This window comes from Daphnia magna, linkage group LG8 (assembly GCF_020631705.1).
Source record: "Daphnia magna isolate NIES linkage group LG8, ASM2063170v1.1, whole genome shotgun sequence".
Lineage (NCBI taxonomy): Eukaryota > Metazoa > Arthropoda > Branchiopoda > Diplostraca > Daphniidae > Daphnia > Daphnia magna.
Window position 1 is genome coordinate 4,523,003 of NC_059189.1, and position 16,613 is coordinate 4,539,615.

The 16,613-nt window shown below is 40.4% G+C and overlaps 1 protein-coding gene across 2 annotated transcripts in view; it reads left to right on the top strand.

The window, feature by feature from the left end:
• LOC116929061 overlaps nucleotides 1-15,624 on the top strand; it is a 17,474-nt gene extending 1,850 nt beyond the window's left edge. Inside the window, exons 1-6 of one of the 2 annotated variants that reach the window (XM_045178406.1) lie at nucleotides 983-6,146; nucleotides 7,524-8,025; nucleotides 12,095-12,243; nucleotides 12,525-12,584; nucleotides 14,391-15,042; nucleotides 15,120-15,624. In XM_045178406.1, coding sequence (XP_045034341.1) covers nucleotides 7,875-8,025; nucleotides 12,095-12,243; nucleotides 12,525-12,584; nucleotides 14,391-15,042; nucleotides 15,120-15,196 — 1,089 coding nt within the window. In that variant the 5' untranslated portion in view covers nucleotides 983-6,146; nucleotides 7,524-7,874 and the 3' untranslated portion in view covers nucleotides 15,197-15,624. Of the gene's footprint in view, nucleotides 1-982; nucleotides 6,147-7,523; nucleotides 8,026-12,094; nucleotides 12,244-12,524; nucleotides 12,585-14,390; nucleotides 15,043-15,119 lie in introns of those variants that run through there. The other variant, XM_045178407.1, reaches the window with a different exon arrangement.
• Nucleotides 15,625-16,613: the final 989 nt, after the last annotated feature.

Sequence of the window (16,613 nt, forward strand, 5' to 3'; positions counted from 1 at the left end):
AAAAACTCAAATTCAATTCTTAGAATCGAGCTTAATAACTATTCTTCCCAAGTACGAGTTAAAACTAAAAGTTAATTCTTTAAAAACTTCATGCACTTACGATCAGCCATTATTTTTGTCCAAGGGTTCCTCTGGTGGTGCAATCAACGAAACCTGTCAAATCGCTTTCATGCAGACTACACTTTCTGTAAGCAATAAAAAGGCACACTACAAAATGAAAAAATGTAAATCCGAGCGTCTACCAGTCGCGTTTCTGTAATGCACGTACTAAAAAGAAAAAGAAGAAGAAAAACCAAAGTTATTTCTTAGTCTTTTTCTTGGCTATAAAAACTGTGGTGTTGAACGCATACAAAACAGTAGGCAATGAAAATGGGCATATCAGAGGTTCCCCTTCATACAGGCTGCGTCTGCCGTGTACTCACGTTACCAATTCGACTGGCGCTTGAAAACTATACAACGTGATCGAACGCTCAGACTGCGTACAATAGCACGCCATCCCAGGAACAAGAGGATCTACTGGATCTTTCTAAATAAGCCCAGCCCTCTTGTCGTTGTCGGCAGTCTTACACGTAGACAGAGAAAAAGACACCCTGGGATTCTTTTTGATCTCCCGGATGCATCGTATGTCGCCTACAAAGCTAATCAATACGTTTAATTTTCAAACTCAAAGGTCAATTCTTTGTTATATAAACTCATGAATGTGCAGTCTACACAGAACGAGTGACTTAAATCTAATCGTTTTGTTGTCAAATCAAATTAAAGAAACAACACTTGTTGATTTTAATCGTTTTTTTTTTAAGTTAGTAAATAGTGGAGAGTCAATTGAATAGATGTGGACCTTTAATTGGGGACTACCTGATTATGCAGACAAAAACATAAAAGCTGCATTTCAACCGGTGCAATCTAGCTGGATGATCGGAGAAGACTGAACTTCTCTGCCCAGGTCTCACTGATGTGAAAGTTAATCTCCGAAAATCGTTTCCTAGGACTGTAAAACACAAGTTACAGAGTTTGCAAAGAAGTGAGCATTTGTACATGTAGCAAAGGAATAGAAAGCCCAAGGCAAAGTTTTCAACTAAAAAAGAGATGGAGCCTACCCCGAAAGCGCGAAAGACGAAGTCGTCGTCAATGTTTAATAGTCGAAAGAGATTTTTACTTTACTTTACTTCGCCATTTCGCTGTCAAGTTACGACTGGCCAAAAGATAGACGAATAATTTTTTTTTCTTTCTTGTAAACATAAACGCTGGTGCTCGTGTATCGTACAGCCTATATTTTATGAGAGACACACAGATGGAAAATGAGATTCGATCCTGCTCTCCTTTTCTTTTTCTTTTCTACATGGACACCATGTAATAGAGCTTGCAAAGAAAATGGGGTCTCTGCTGCGCTGGTTAACAGTTTTATTATCTTACTACCCCTCTTTCCTTTTTTTTTCAATAGGCAGGCACGGATTATATAGTCGACAATCTCTGCAGGCCTTTGAATGATGAACTCTAGTACTGTCTATATATACATATACACACACGTTCAAAAGGGGAGGAAGTCTTACGTTACCACAGCCAGTATTAGAGACCTGTATACAGTATTGGACATCTAAAGGCTACAAATTAGTCTATCGGCTATCCAGGTTAAACCACGTAGAATGACAGAGCCCAGCTCTGCACTGTCTCTGTTGCGGAGACTATACGTGTGGCAATGGGACGGTCTGAGTATACGTTACAAGAAAAAAAACAGCTCATCGATCTGTGGCATGAGGGGAGGGAAGACTGAAACCCAATACAGAAAGGCTTACGCATTGTATATACCTTGACCACCTTGACCAGCGGGAGAGAAATAAGCCTCTGGATGAGAAAAGGCGTGTCTTCCTTTTCGTTCAGCCAGGGCAAACAAAAGAATGTATAGCTTCTTTGCACTGTGGAATGGCATCACAAATATCGTCAGGGACGACATGATCCACACATGGATCCTATTCTTTGAGTCTGTTGTGGGACAATCGAGAGCTTGTCCATCACTTACCACAAGTCAAAATAGTGTTGACGTCTGCTCGATTTGGATTTTCTTAAAGAACCACTTTAAATATTTGCGCTTTACTTTCCAGATTTCATGTTTTTAGGATAGTTTAACGTTTTAAAATGTCACTGATTTTTTGTTGTTGTTTGTTTAGGAAACAACAGCTTAAAATTACAGCAAAAAGGCTACGCAACATGGCCTAATGTTTACGAATACATGTCCCGTCGTAGCGGAGAACGGAAGGGATTTGGTCGAAGCGAACAAAAGGTCAAAATACTTTAAAATAAATAAATAAATAAATAAAAAACAGACTTGATTTGATGCGGATAAAAAAAGTTATGGGTGACATTTTAACGCCCCCCCAAAGTAAAGTCTGTTTACCCCACACTCGTTTTCCTTCAAGAACTTAAGAACTAAAAGAAAATCAGAAAAAATAAAAGGCTGTCGAGTAATTAAAATTTATCAAGGCTCTTTGATTGAAAAAAAAATATTTTTTTAATTAACGGGTACTTCAGAAATGGTATCCTGTAGAACAGTAATCGCCTCAAGTTTTTGCCATTAAGACGAAACAATAAGTTGACTTGAAAGTTGCTCCCCATCATAAAACTGTGCAGTCTCTGCGCACGTGAAACAAGTCGTGGGCGAATGCGAAATATTTTATCATTACAATCAAACGGATGGATGGAGAAGGGCGCTGGATTTCTGTTACATTCAAATGAATGAACAAGATTTTTTCAACTTCCACCACCCATAGGGTAAAAGTAGTTAAAACCAAAGAGAAAAAATAAAAATAAATAATGGCATGGCGGAGAAACTAAACAGAAACCTTTACGCGAATCCATAGTAATTAACATGCTAATCGACATGGCTTGTAGAACATCCGTGAACGTTAAGTATATTGACTTTCGCACCATTTGACGTATATGCGTATAAAATATACACAAGAAGCAGCAGAAACCCTTATATTCCCGTTGCAGTACATACGTATAGTGCTCACGGCTAACTGACGAAATGATTCGATTAGCCTGACGGGTTTAATAATGTATTAGGCTGTATCCCTAACACTATGCGCATTGCCATTCCGGTTCGCGTCTATAAGCTATATGCAGTACGTTTATAGGCTGTTGCAGAAGAAGGGCTGCATACATTAAGTTCTTTTGGATTTCTTTTTTTTTTTTTAAGCTCTAAAAAAAAGAAAACAAAAGAAAAATGCTACCTAATAATCCATTTAGAAAGTGGAAGACAAAAAGGTAATACGTATAAAGACGTTCCTGGAAGCAGAGAGATAAAGCACGAAAATAATTTCCCCCTGAAACCCGGACAAGAAGGAAAGGAATTCAGCCTAGACTTTAATCAGGCCATGGTAATCTTTATCACCTCGACATCGTGTATATATACCTACGAATTATTCCGTGCGATCCGTCGTCACCCGACAAACTTGGAAGATTAAAAATATGGATCAGTGAAAATAACAGGATTAAACTTACGGCTAAAAGGTTAAGATAAACAACATTTTTTAAACACAAAATAAACAAAGGAATTTTACACGAAATAGCAAATAGCGAAAGTTTCTTTAAACGACGCACCATCCCGAAACAGATGCGCTTGTTTGCGTTTCATAACGTGCGGAGGGGGGGGGGGCGGAGATGCATCAGTTTTGTGCTGAAAACTTTAGTTGAACGAAGGAAACTCAACAAAGAGACATGAGAGAGGATTACAAACTTTTCGCGTTTCATTGTCCAAGAGAAAAATAAAATTGTCTTGCAAGATTTATTGTAAATATCTGTGTAATACCGAATCTCCCGATCGTGCGGATACGTTCCGCTCGGCTCTGGCAGAATTATTTAACAAAACAGCTGAGATCTTTCTATACACACTTGCTCGTTTATCGTTGGAATATTCTGGCCGGCTCGTTTATTGCGTCATCGGAGAGCGACGTCAGAGAATAGAAAAAAATGCATTTGCCATATCTGTTTGCTTTCCCCTTTTTTTTTGCGCTCTTTTCTTGTTGTCGGCAGTTTTGCTGGCGCATCCCAGTAGGCCCGGCTCTATAGGCGTCCAGCGGCCTACACGCAGTAGATAGGACTGTATTTCAGATGGAGAGAAAGAGGCAAAAGTACTGCGTGTAGAACTGCTGTCATCGATTCAAAGCAAACGCTTACGTTACATCCACTCCCACCGCTCCCTGTGCTGTCTGTCTATTGTACAATTTCAGGCCATCAACAAGCGGCGCACGTCAGACCGATTTTACTTTATTTTATTTTTTTCAAAAAAATTTTTGTGTTGCTACTGTCCGTCTTGCGCGGCTTTGGCGACGATTGCCCATCAGTTCGGATCTAATAATGCAACTGTAAAATCGATTGATCTTTCACCTTCCAAGCGTTTTCTTTGGTACAAAAATAAACAAATGGGAGCGTATAACTATCGAGACACGCAAAAGCGGAGCTCGGCGGGAGATTTGAAAACGAAAAGAAAAATGCATAACCACTGATTTTGCTTTGCAATCAAATATCCACCTACCGCTTGCTGATTGTCTACGTATTTGTTTTCTGTCTCGGAAGGGCTTGAAAAATGACAACAGCAAAAACAAATGAACGCGGAAACGCTTCGCAGCAAGCGGTCGGCAAAGTCAGCACTTTCCGACATTTTATTTTCGATTGTTTTTTGTTTTATTTTTTGTTTTTTCGTTTGGTAAAATAAACTGACAGGAATTGATAAATGGATCTTCTTTTTTTTTCAAGAGTCATCCCGTGATCATCGGTCATTAAAAATTCAATGCTTTTTATAAATCTACTCAACAATTTTGTTTAAATGTTTAAAATCTTAGTACACGTCATCATCGTCTTAGTTGCTGGGCTACTCGATCAATGATGACGACGAGAATACCTAGCAACACATGACGGAAGTGTTGGACCTCGGTTATAATTAAGAAACGGCGGATGAGTTGTAATATTCAAATATGTCCCCCCTCGCCCTCGCGTTTTACACGTACCCTCTAAGGAATCTTTTAGAAAGACGACGATGAAAATCCACTTCCTTCTTGTTTGTCAAGTGGGTAGACGCGATTCTCACTTGTAATATTCTTTTGGACGATGCTGAGTGATACACGCACAAAGATAAAAATTTGTCCCCCCTTTCATTTCTTTTTCATCGCGTACAATAAATTGGACAAATCCACCAAACCCTGAGAAAAGCACTTCATTATGCATCTGCTAACTGCGTTGGCTTTCAACGTACACGGGGCTCTATAAAGAAGATGTGAGCTTTGCCAACTCGATCTTTTTTTTTTTTTTGAAAGTTGCTGCTTCACCTAAGGCTTCATCCCCTATATTACGAAGCATCAATTTTTCTCGGTTTTAATATTTGACGGTGAACAGTTAATTAATGAATCCTTACTATACTCAAGGCGGATAAATACGAACAAGACAAACTGTCTAAAGGCAACGCCCACCGACGAATTAGTCAACCTTGTGTCAACAACGTAAATACAAAACGTTGGAAAAAGAATTATACAATCAATTAGTCATATTTTTGTGTTATGTTCGCTCGTTATTGTTTTCATTGATTTCTCGTTTCTATTTCAGCGCCTCTACCACGAAAAAAAAATAAAAAAAATACGGGTAAAGGTGGGGCAACAAGGAGGTGCCCGCGCACGTTATTTCACTCACGCAGACGACGGGAGCAACACAACAAAACACACACACATATACTCTGGCCTTTTTTTTATATAAAGACACGAGGGAAAAGGGAAAAAAATAAAAAAATAAAAAGCTGACGTCGGATGGGTTCTGTAGTTGGGAGGGGAGTTTACTCAGTCGTCCAACGTTCATCCGACTCGTTGCACGCGTTCTGCTTCATCTCTTCTTAACGGCTACGCTCGCAGTATCCGTGAGCACGGCACGTAACACAAAAAAACACCGGACCCTTTTTTTTAAAAAACAAGAGTGGCAAAGTCTCTGTTTGTTTTGTTTTTTTCGATTGCCTTTACATTTTTTATCGGAATCAACAGAATCAATAAGCAAAAAAAAGAAAAAGAGAGAGGGAGCGGCGTGCTAAACGGCGTTCCCGCCTAATCACTCACGTCTAGCCAAGTCAGCTCTCCATCCGGAATTCTTCAGCCTTTTATTAATTGCAGGTCAGTCTAACGATTACACCTACTTTTTTGTCGGACATTTTGTTATCCCATCCCCTTTTTCATTGGCTTATAGTTTTCTATACCCGACTAATCATTTCGTTCTTTGCTTTTTTTCTGTTTTTAATCATTCCTTTCGATTCGATAATTGATTGTGTGTACCCAACGACATAGTGCAAATCAAGTGGCTAGAGAAAATGGTCCATCTCGACCGATCACTGACGGCTTTGCGGTGGGACGGCCGTCGGTTGCCAATTGTTTTCATTCCCCAAGTGGACTCGGTGATTGGATGGCAGCATTTGTGTATACAACACAAGCCCCAGTATTATACAGTTAGATATATACCTAAAGGCTTTCTGCCTCTCTGTGTGTAGCCGGTTTTATCGTTTATCCGCTAAGATTGCAGCATGGCAGGAAACAAGAGCAATCCGGATCTCTCACTTTCTCTTATATATAGTTCCGAAAATTAGCAGTGCAAGGCACACGTCGTGCACAGATAGGTGTCCAGAGACTCGACTCCCTACAACCGAATGCACTCGTTATATACAGAGACCAATCTGGGCCCCCCTTACAGAGATAGGCCTGATATAAAGTATTCGGGAATGGAAAAGCCGGGGCCGGAATAGCTCGTCCCCCGCTTTATATGTATATATATATATATGGGATAGAAAGAAAAAAGTTGAGTTGAACTCGTCCCAAACCAACACTTTCAAAATGTTCCTTGTTTCGCCATTTCTATGCTCAGCGCAAGACATGTAATACGATTTTATAGCTTTTCCCCTTTTTTTTTCTTTTTAAATTGGAAAAGAAAAAAAAACTTTGAAAGAGATATGCACAAATTCATTTGCATTGATCTTTCCATTTAAACTCAGAAGGAGAAGCACAAATGAATTATGGCGAAAATGACTTTCAACGCGTGTTAGTTTGAGCATAGGACCAGTGCAACAGAACAATTCTCCTTATTCTAATAGACGTTGTATGCTTTGGTTCTCGCCAACATTTTTGTGTGTGTTTTTTTTTTTTTTTTAATTTATTTTTTACTCTGGCCCGGGAGAATCGATTCTATTAGAGGCGCGTGATCAAGTGCTACCAGCCGAAGCGCGTTCTGACGCTTCATTTCCGATGGAAACAAGGAAGGGAGAGAGAGAGAAAGAGCCGGAGAAGGGGGGGAAAAAAAAAGAGAGGTGGAACGTGGATCTAGCTTGAAAAAAAAAAAGAAACACGGAAGAAAAAGTCTTTCTTATCGTCGATATATTTATTTCTTTTTCTTCTTGTTGTTTCTTAGATTTTTTGTTTTGTTTTGTTTCGTTCACGAATTGTGTGTGGCTATATATAAAACGACATTTCTCGTTTGTCTTGTTTGGTTTAACATTTGTACAGAGAGCAGCAAACACGCCAAACGTTCGTCGCTACCGTTGCGTCGGTTGATTGAAGGAGAGCGCAACAAAATAAATAAATACAACAGTGGACAAACTCATTCGGAGAGGCTACCACCGGTCAATTTGGTGAACGTGATTTTCTCTTTTTGGCCATGTGGCAAACAGCAGAGAACATCATTTGGTGATGTGCATTAGCTAATCATAATAACGCCAGCGTGTGTGTGCGCACCTATATATCGGATGACTCACTGGCATTGGATACACCTTGCATTCTATTTCGACGAAGAGAGAAAAGTGAGGCAAGCGAGTTAGTGAACAAAAACGAAACAAAAAAATAGGAACACTGGCAAATATGACAAGAGCTAATGTCAAACAAAGAGCCATCGACGCTAGCTGTTGTTGGTGCTCCGTTTTAATGGATGCCGGTAACCTGATCCATCACGACAAACCCATTACGAGCAGTCGCTCGCTACTCCTACTGCTACTCGTCGCTCTATTTCAAGGTAACCATATATGCGCACATCTATATAGAATGAATAGAACAAAAAGAACACACCCCTCCGCTATAACCGTGTCAGATTACTGCACTCTGCACCCGCAAAATATCGTATCGAATAGCTACTCTGTTTGTTTGTTTTTTTTTCCTTTTCTGTCATCACTCAATTGATGTCACGTGTGTGTGGCAGTATTTTTTGTTTTTTCGCTCCCCAAACCCGGTTGAAATGGGTAACAAATAACTATCCATCGTTTGCTAATCAAATTTTGTTTCGTCCCCGAACCAAGCGGGTTTGAAAGCGCACGCTTCGGTATAATTGCCGACGACAGAAGGCTATAAGAATCGCTTTATTGTAAGCGCAAACGACGTCGTTAGACATGATTAAAAAAAAGCTCTCCTTTCTTCCTTCGTATATGCAAAAAGACCTTCTGCAGCAGTCAACACACATTGACTCTTGCGGCTTGCTTGTATACATTATATACAGTTCCACATCTATACTATTACGTTGTACAGCACACACACACACACACACAAAGAGAGAACCTATTTTCATAGAAGATGTATTCCATCTCCTCTGTATCATACGATACACACAGCGCGCAAAGTTCAAACCAGAGGTGGAGTGGATGTCAGTTTAAAAGAGAGAGAGAAAAAAAAGGGTGGCATTGTTGATCTAGGCCACACATGTTTGAGAGCATAGCCACTCGATACCGACATTGCAACTTTTTACTACACCGCTATGCCTATAGACTTTCAGTGACAAAAAAGACCTGGCGCATAAAAACGTGTGCATGTTTATCTATAGGCGCGCTAGTCGAGCTTAGATAAACACTCAGCCTACACGACACCGTGGACTTGGGTCTCTATAAACAAATGTCGATCGATTGTTGTATGAAATAGATTTTCTTTAGCCGCTTTCGTACGGTAATGTATAAGGAATTAGGCACGTGGGACAGCCAACGTGTTTTCACCCTCTGCTTTGATTTATTACACCAACCCAAAGCCACGAATTCAACCATCGAGGAATTGACCTCTCCTTGTCGCACAAGAATCGCCGTTTTACATGGGGGGAAACGGGGAATGGAACAATGATTAATGAGGCGGAATGAGGCGCCCACTTGTTCCACGCGATACTCTGTGTCTACATGTTTACAAAAACAAAGAGAAAAGAAACGACTTTGCAATTAGAGTTTGAAAAAAAAATAATAATTTATTCCTGGAAATCTAACGTAACTGGCAAGAAGTTGGGCCAACGAGAACGATATCCATCATTTACATATGCATCGTAGGTGCTGCTTTAGCGCAATATACGAAGAAATGGATATTAAAACTTTGGATTCAAATCTTTGAAATTCGTTAGAATTTCAAGAAATTTTTTTATTGGGCAACGAGCCAATGAGTTGGAAAGCATAAAATAGTAGGCGTGGATTCGAGCTGCGCATAGCGGAACAGTTGGAAAAGAATCTTGAATGGAGTGGCCAGCACAAGCGTCGCGCTCGTCGAAGAGAATTAATGATGCACAGGTTCTTTTTTTATTATTATGATTATTTTTCTTCCCCCCCACCTTCTCTCTCTACATCTCTTATCTCTGTAGAGTCACATTATTTCCTTTTCTTTTTTCAACAGGAGCACCAACTACTAGCCCGTTGCTAAGTGGGGACTGAAGGCACTTGTGTGTATTTTCTCTTGTTGTCGAATCCGTAGATGAGGATAATGGTGCGGACACGTACCAGGAGGTCCGCAGCACCAAGTTTCTTTTCACATATTATTCAGAATAAGAAGCTCTTACACGTAGATGTAAGCATTTTGACTGGTAAAAAGAAAAAAAAAAAATGGACGACTGAGTTCGAACTGGAAAAAAAACGTTGTTCTCCCACCTCCCATTTCTCTTCGAGTCGCTTTGATCATTGTCACGGTGTAGTCGACATCGCCTGGCTGTGCGAAGCTGGCCAAAGAAACGGCCTTGTTAGTACGTTAGCTTAGCTTACCAGATGCATGAAAATCTGATGGCAGCAGCTGGCCAGAACATGTCATTGTGCATTGGGCTTTCATTCCATGCCGGCCTATCACTGATGATGAACAGTTTTTACACGGCAGATCAATTTCAAGGGCGATTTGCAAAGGTCATTGCGCCGACTATATTTTCTTCTCAACTTTTTCAACGATTTAAACGATTTTATTTTTTTCACAATGTGATTGAAATCTTTTCGGTTATTAAGCCTACGAAACGTTGATGCTCGAAGGCCTGTTATATAGTTACATAGTAAACGCAAAGCCATACTAGTCGTAAATCCCCCTCTTGCCACTACGCTTGATCGTATAAGGTTATACGGCAATGACGTGACAATCGAAAGGGGATCACCTATACGAGTCCAATAAAAATGGGTCCCCTATAAATGTTGAGTGGGAAAGATATGACGGAAGAAACGGGAGCCACACACACACACACAAAAGGGGGAAATAAAACAAAGGGGGGGCGGGGCAAAAAAAGGAAGATTTTTGCGTGATTCCGGTTGCATCAATTGATCTCTCGACGCAGTGTATCAACAAAAAGAAAAAAAAAGTAGAGCAGAAGACATCAGATTAGCTCTGTTATTATTAATTACATATATAGGATTTTCGATTAATGTTTGTTTTTTCTTTTCTGGAGGGGAGAGTAGCGATTCTTTTCCAACAACGCACTTTGTCTCCTCTTCCATAATGAAAATAAAAAGGCATAGACGTGATCGATTTTTAAGAAAAAAAGGGGGAAAAATACTCTTGTGTATGTCTAAAATTCCAGCAAACGTATAGATAGAAACAAAACAAAAAGGCCCACAATTTCAGAAGGAAATCGAGTAGGAATGAAAAAATTATTATAGAAAAAAATGATTTCACGTGAAATACGAAGACGATTTAGAGAGACCGTTCGCTACTGTTCTGTGTGGTTGACGAGCGTCGCATGTTGTTGTCACGGGCCGTCGCCCAACACGAAAAAAAAAACAAATCCAAAAACAAGAAAAGCACATCGAAAAAAAGGGCGATCACACTGCAACGCAACGTCAAAAGATCAATTATTATAGAAGAATAGACAGCTAGTATATATACACACACAGTCTCTTTTTTTTTCCTGTTCAATACCAGCAATTGTAGCGCTGTGCGTGTCGCCGCGCATACCCCCCCCCCGAAAACCCGATTTGCCCCTCCAAAAACACAATACGTTGCAAAGGGAATGAATAAATCAAATAAATGCGCGTGTACACACTATATTGGCAAAGATAAGCAGCAACCAGAGCAATCCTCCGATAGACGACATCTATATCGTTTTCGATTACTTTTTCGCGCGAGCAACCGGCAAACCTATTAGATATTTTGGAACGTGAAATCAAATAAAAAGGAATGGAACTTTTGGCCGCAACACCAACTCTCCCCGCTTCAACAACAACAGGAAAATGAACGGAAGAAATAGATAGACACTGAAAATTCGTGTAGTGAATCGAATTCAATAATAGGATTTTTTTTTCTTTTTCCCCTAGGTGGGCACACAATCGTTTCTCTATACGTGTGTATATGCAATAGATTACAGATATTTTCAAATGTATTCCTATCGTGGGAATAAGTTGGGCGACTCGCCAGCTGTTTGAAAAACTCTCGGCCATTCTTTCCCCCCTCCACATTTCTGATAGGATTCTATATTTTTTTCCATCTCGTTTTCGTGTTCCATTGCGTGATCATTATTTACGGTGATTCCTGTTCAAATCCTGAAAAATCTGTTTCAATTCTTATCGCCCTCGGCGCTCGTCTGCCCTTTGCTTGGCACCTGTTCCAGCCAATTTTCACGCCTGTACGCATAGCCTGGTACGTGTACACGCTTCGGTTGAGATCAATTTGATTATTCGCTAGTGACACACCGATAAACATTCAATTCAACATCGCGAAAAATGAGGCACCCGATAAAAACAAACGACCGCGTCTTAGACGCGTCAAAAACTATTGAATCAATTCGAGTGTGAAGCTTACCTTAATTGAAACGTGAAACGAGCGTTGAAGACATCACACAAATAATTGTGTTTTTTTGTTTTCTTTCTTGATTTTAGTTGGCGAGACGATCCGGCTGGAACACGTGGAAGTACCGAGTGTAGTGGCCGTTGGCGAGACGGCCGCTTTCCTCTGCAACGTCGACCTGGAATTTGACAACGAACTCTACTCCGTCAAGTGGTACAAAGACAGCGAAGAATTCTACGAGGTATGTAAATTAATAGCCTTACTATTATTTTTCTTTTTCTACGAAGATACATCTTTTTCGCAGAAACATTTACCTGCCCCAAAAGATAAGGGCCGTTTGAATGCCAATAGTAGTTACAGTGAACACGATCTCTGATTAATTAAACATATCTATATCTCTTGTTTCTTTGCTCCCACATTGAAATTGGACGCGTGACTACTCAATTCGGGCGAACGACCTCATCATCATTGTCCCGACATCTCATATGCGCATGCAAATGGAAACATTCATTTTGGAAAAAGTGGAAGCCAAAGAGGACGCCCTCGGTACAGATTTACCCCGTCGAGGGAATCCAAGTTGACGTGAGTAGAACTTGATACGTACGTTTTAATTCATAAGCATGCAATCAAAGAGGAAGATGGTTAATCATCGTTTTCTCATTTCTTTGCTTTGACTGTTTCAAATCTCTGCAATCCCTTCATCGAATAATCTCATCAGTTTTTAAACGTTCCATGAAACTAAAATCACCCACTTAATTAAACACCACCACGATCTAGAACACATTAAAGCGTTATGAACACGAAACTTAATTTAATTCTGGTTAGAATCATTTTTGTTTTAGCTCCTTCAAGTTGTACGTCGCTGAATACATCCCGACACTATAACTGAACACCTTTTTTCTTCGGAAATGCAAGAAAAGGCTCTTTAGCTATGCAAATGCTAACCCTGTCTCTAAAAAAAAAAGGTTTTTTTTATCACCCCCTACCCAAAAATTTGAAATGAGAAAACGAGAAAACATTTCGTTACCCATTCCAAAGTTATTGTAGTCGAATTGCGTAGCCTTCTTTAACGTCCATTCATCGCAGTTGCATCTCGAAAGAAAAAGAAAAACGAATGTTGGGGTGAATAACTGATGAAAAACTTATGCGGGCCATATACGTAGTAGGTGAATATAGTGAAAAGAAGCCAATGGGAGGAAACGAAGCGCTAATGTTCATCAACACAAGAGCAGCGGCTGATTGCTGCCTTTATCCCGACGAATGATGAAGACATTCAAATTGGCCCGCCGAGGTTCTTTTTGAACTATGGACTTGGCGTATAGACATTTTCTTTTTTCGGGCGAAAGACGGCGGGATAATAAGCCGGCAAAGAAAAGGCAACAAAAAGAGCAGATGCAATTTCATAGTAGAATAAAAAGAAGTCTGCATTTGAAAAAAGATGCATATAGCGCTCATCAAGTGTCAAAACCACTTGTTTGGCTTTGATGCAAGTTGCCCTTTTTGTTTTGTTTTTTTCTAACGATGCATTCGATTTTTTTCTTTCATTTTTTCTGTATGCAGCAAAGTCAAACTAGTCTCGAACTAAAAAGTTGTTGAAAAGTATTGAAACAACAAACTTTCGTGGCAGATTCTTTTGACTTGGGCACAACTGTAGATTACGTCGGAAAGGCGGCAAAAACAAACAAGAAAATAAAAGATAACTCAACTGAAATGAAGACTTAGTCACGAGGTCCTTTCGTTCTCTATTGCGCCAAGGCGTAGTACGTGCTGTAGGTAATGAATGTTCGAAACAATAGACTGGATGATGCTTGACATCGTACAAAAAAAGCCTAAAATAAAAAAAAGGATAGAGATAAGAAAAATGAATATTTTCCTGACAGGCCAATATAATTTTCTTTTGCTGACAAGTTCGTCCACTTGACAAAAAGATGAAAAACAAAAATCGAAAACAGGCGCAAGTAAGAAAGAGATCCGATGTCGTTTGTCTGAATAATAGACGACTTACTACTATAACTCCGGTATCATTTTCAACTAGCAGTCAAAGTTAAAACCCACACAAAAAATAAAAGACACGTAAATTGTCGAAAATGACGTTGACAAAGAAGAACCTATAAATTTGATGCATTCATCAGATTTATAGAGAGATATGACGGAGGAAAAAAAAAAAGAATAAAGGGAGCGCATCCATTATGCAGGTGGCGTGCGTGACGAGCTATACGTAACAGTGCGGAAGACCATATCATTTCTAGAAAAGAAAGCTGGCCAAACACAAACAATCGTCTATATTCTTGCTGATTGATTTCCGATTTCCAATTAAAATCTGATAGGCTCGCTTATTTATTACACGATAGAACATAACAAAGGACAATCTCTTTTTCTGGAACGCAGAGGGAAAAATCCGTTAGAGAAGCCGTGGTGCTGCGATCCGTCACGCCAGCCACGGCCGGATTCTTCCGTTGCGAAGCTTCCGGCGAAGGTCCAGCCTTTCGTTCCGTCTCCGGTGGGGCAGCCCTGGCGGTTGTCATCTTACCTAAACGGAAACCGGACATTTTCGGAGGCTACGTCCTCGACCAAGAGGATGGAACGGTGGAACTCAACTGCACGACCGACGCGTCCCGGCCAGCCGCTCAGATCCGTTGGCTCATCAACAACAATCCGGTCCACCCGGAACTGGTCCAGGAGACCAGCGTCAGTCGGACATCGTCCGGCTTAGAGACAAGCTTCTCCGTCCTCCAACTGCAATCGAGAGATCATTTCCCGCGTTCGGCATCGGGAACCAACACGGCCACCGTCGCCTGCGAGGCCGTTATTCCTCACCAGCCGAAAATTGCGTCATCCGCGTCTTCCGTCGCCCACTGGTCGACGCTGTCGTCTTCGTCTACGCATTCCAGCCATCCGGCGCAATCATCACAGCATCAGTTTCAAAGGCGCATTGCATCGGATAGTCATCAGCACGGCGAACGAGTTTTCCGCAGCCGGAACATCGCCAGCGCGGAGACTCTTCAATCGTTGACTCTCCGTACAGAAATCCTGATTTACGGTGAAATTTGAAATTCATTCATTTTATTTATATAACTATTAAGACGCGAGGTTTAATATTGGATTTCTTAAAATCAGTGAACGCGGGTAGGTGGATCATCGGTTCAGCCTTCACAATCATCACGGCTCTGATCGCTTCGTATTTACTCAGTTAAGATTGATTAGATTATCAACCCTATTTACCCCTTGTACGTACATTAATCAATCCCGCACTCTTTTGATTGTCTTTCTTTAAAAAAAACAAACAAAAAACAGCTGTTTCTTTTTCCCCCCTATACGGTCAGCACCATGTCAAAACACATTTTTGTTGAGTTACACTGTTTGTTGACTGGTCATGTCCTCAATTGCAAGTATCGCACGTCCATCCAATTTCTTTGGCGCTCTGTCAAGCAAATAATATAAATATATTGTATAATCCTATCACCCCATATCTATTGGTATTTGTATCACACACACACACACACATGTATTACGTCTCAATTTCTTTTGGGCTCGTGCCTACGTTATGGAAAAGACAGAAAATCCTTTACACTTACACATTTGGGATGGAGGCGGAAAAAAAAAATAAAAGTGTTCCAGGGCATTTGGTCGATTGTTTTGTCCCAGTCTCTATTACTAAGAGGGGTTGGGAGGGGGAGGACAGGTACGTATCTATTTCACGTGGAGGCAGCCAATCACCATCTATCTTGCATGTGCATCTCTGTGTTGTAAATAAATCAAAGTTGCTGTCCGAACGAAAGAAAAGAAAAAAATGAACAAGATTTGAGCTCGGTGTGCAATCGAGACGGATACAAACGTCTACGCGTAGGTGGTGATAAATACTGGAACACGTGTGTGTACCTCGTAATAGAATATTTCGCTGTAAAAAAAAAAAAGGAAAGAAATGAAAAATTATTGATCATTTTTCATGCTCGACATGTCCTGTAGCGACCCGTGTCTTCACCTGCACCGCAAACAATATACCTGTCGACATTTACAGTAAGATTCAATTCACCAAACTTGTTTCTATTTTGCCTCGATGATTTCCCTCAACAGCGTCCGCAATTTGTTTAAACTTGACAACAATGTTTGTATGTTGTTTCCAATTCATTTCGAACGCATATATACCAAAGCAATCAATAAAACTGAAACGAATCGTATGAATAACTGAAATGTTCTACCTGGTTTGTGTAGGCCACAGCCTTTTCTCTTGTTCCCAATTGAAATGTGAACTACGTGTCTCACCCCTATAGTTATGGACATCACCTCTACTTTCTTCAGTTTGCTTGCCCTTCCTTTACGCCTACCTTGAAGAAAAGAGAACAAAAGGAAATAGGAAAGCGTAAGGAAACGGATGCAATTTTTCATGGACTTATTGCACTGCAGATGACGGCCATTTGTTTCCTACTCCAGACAGACGAGTGAGGGGGGTATTCTTTCATTCTCTTTGCATTAAAAAACAACAAAACTAAGGTCAAACTATTCCGCCTATGGTTCAGGTATACCTTTCACCTGGTGAGCACCGGTAACTTGCACTCGGATGATGGATGACATTATAAACATTTGACGAACCCCCTTTCATATTTTTTTTTT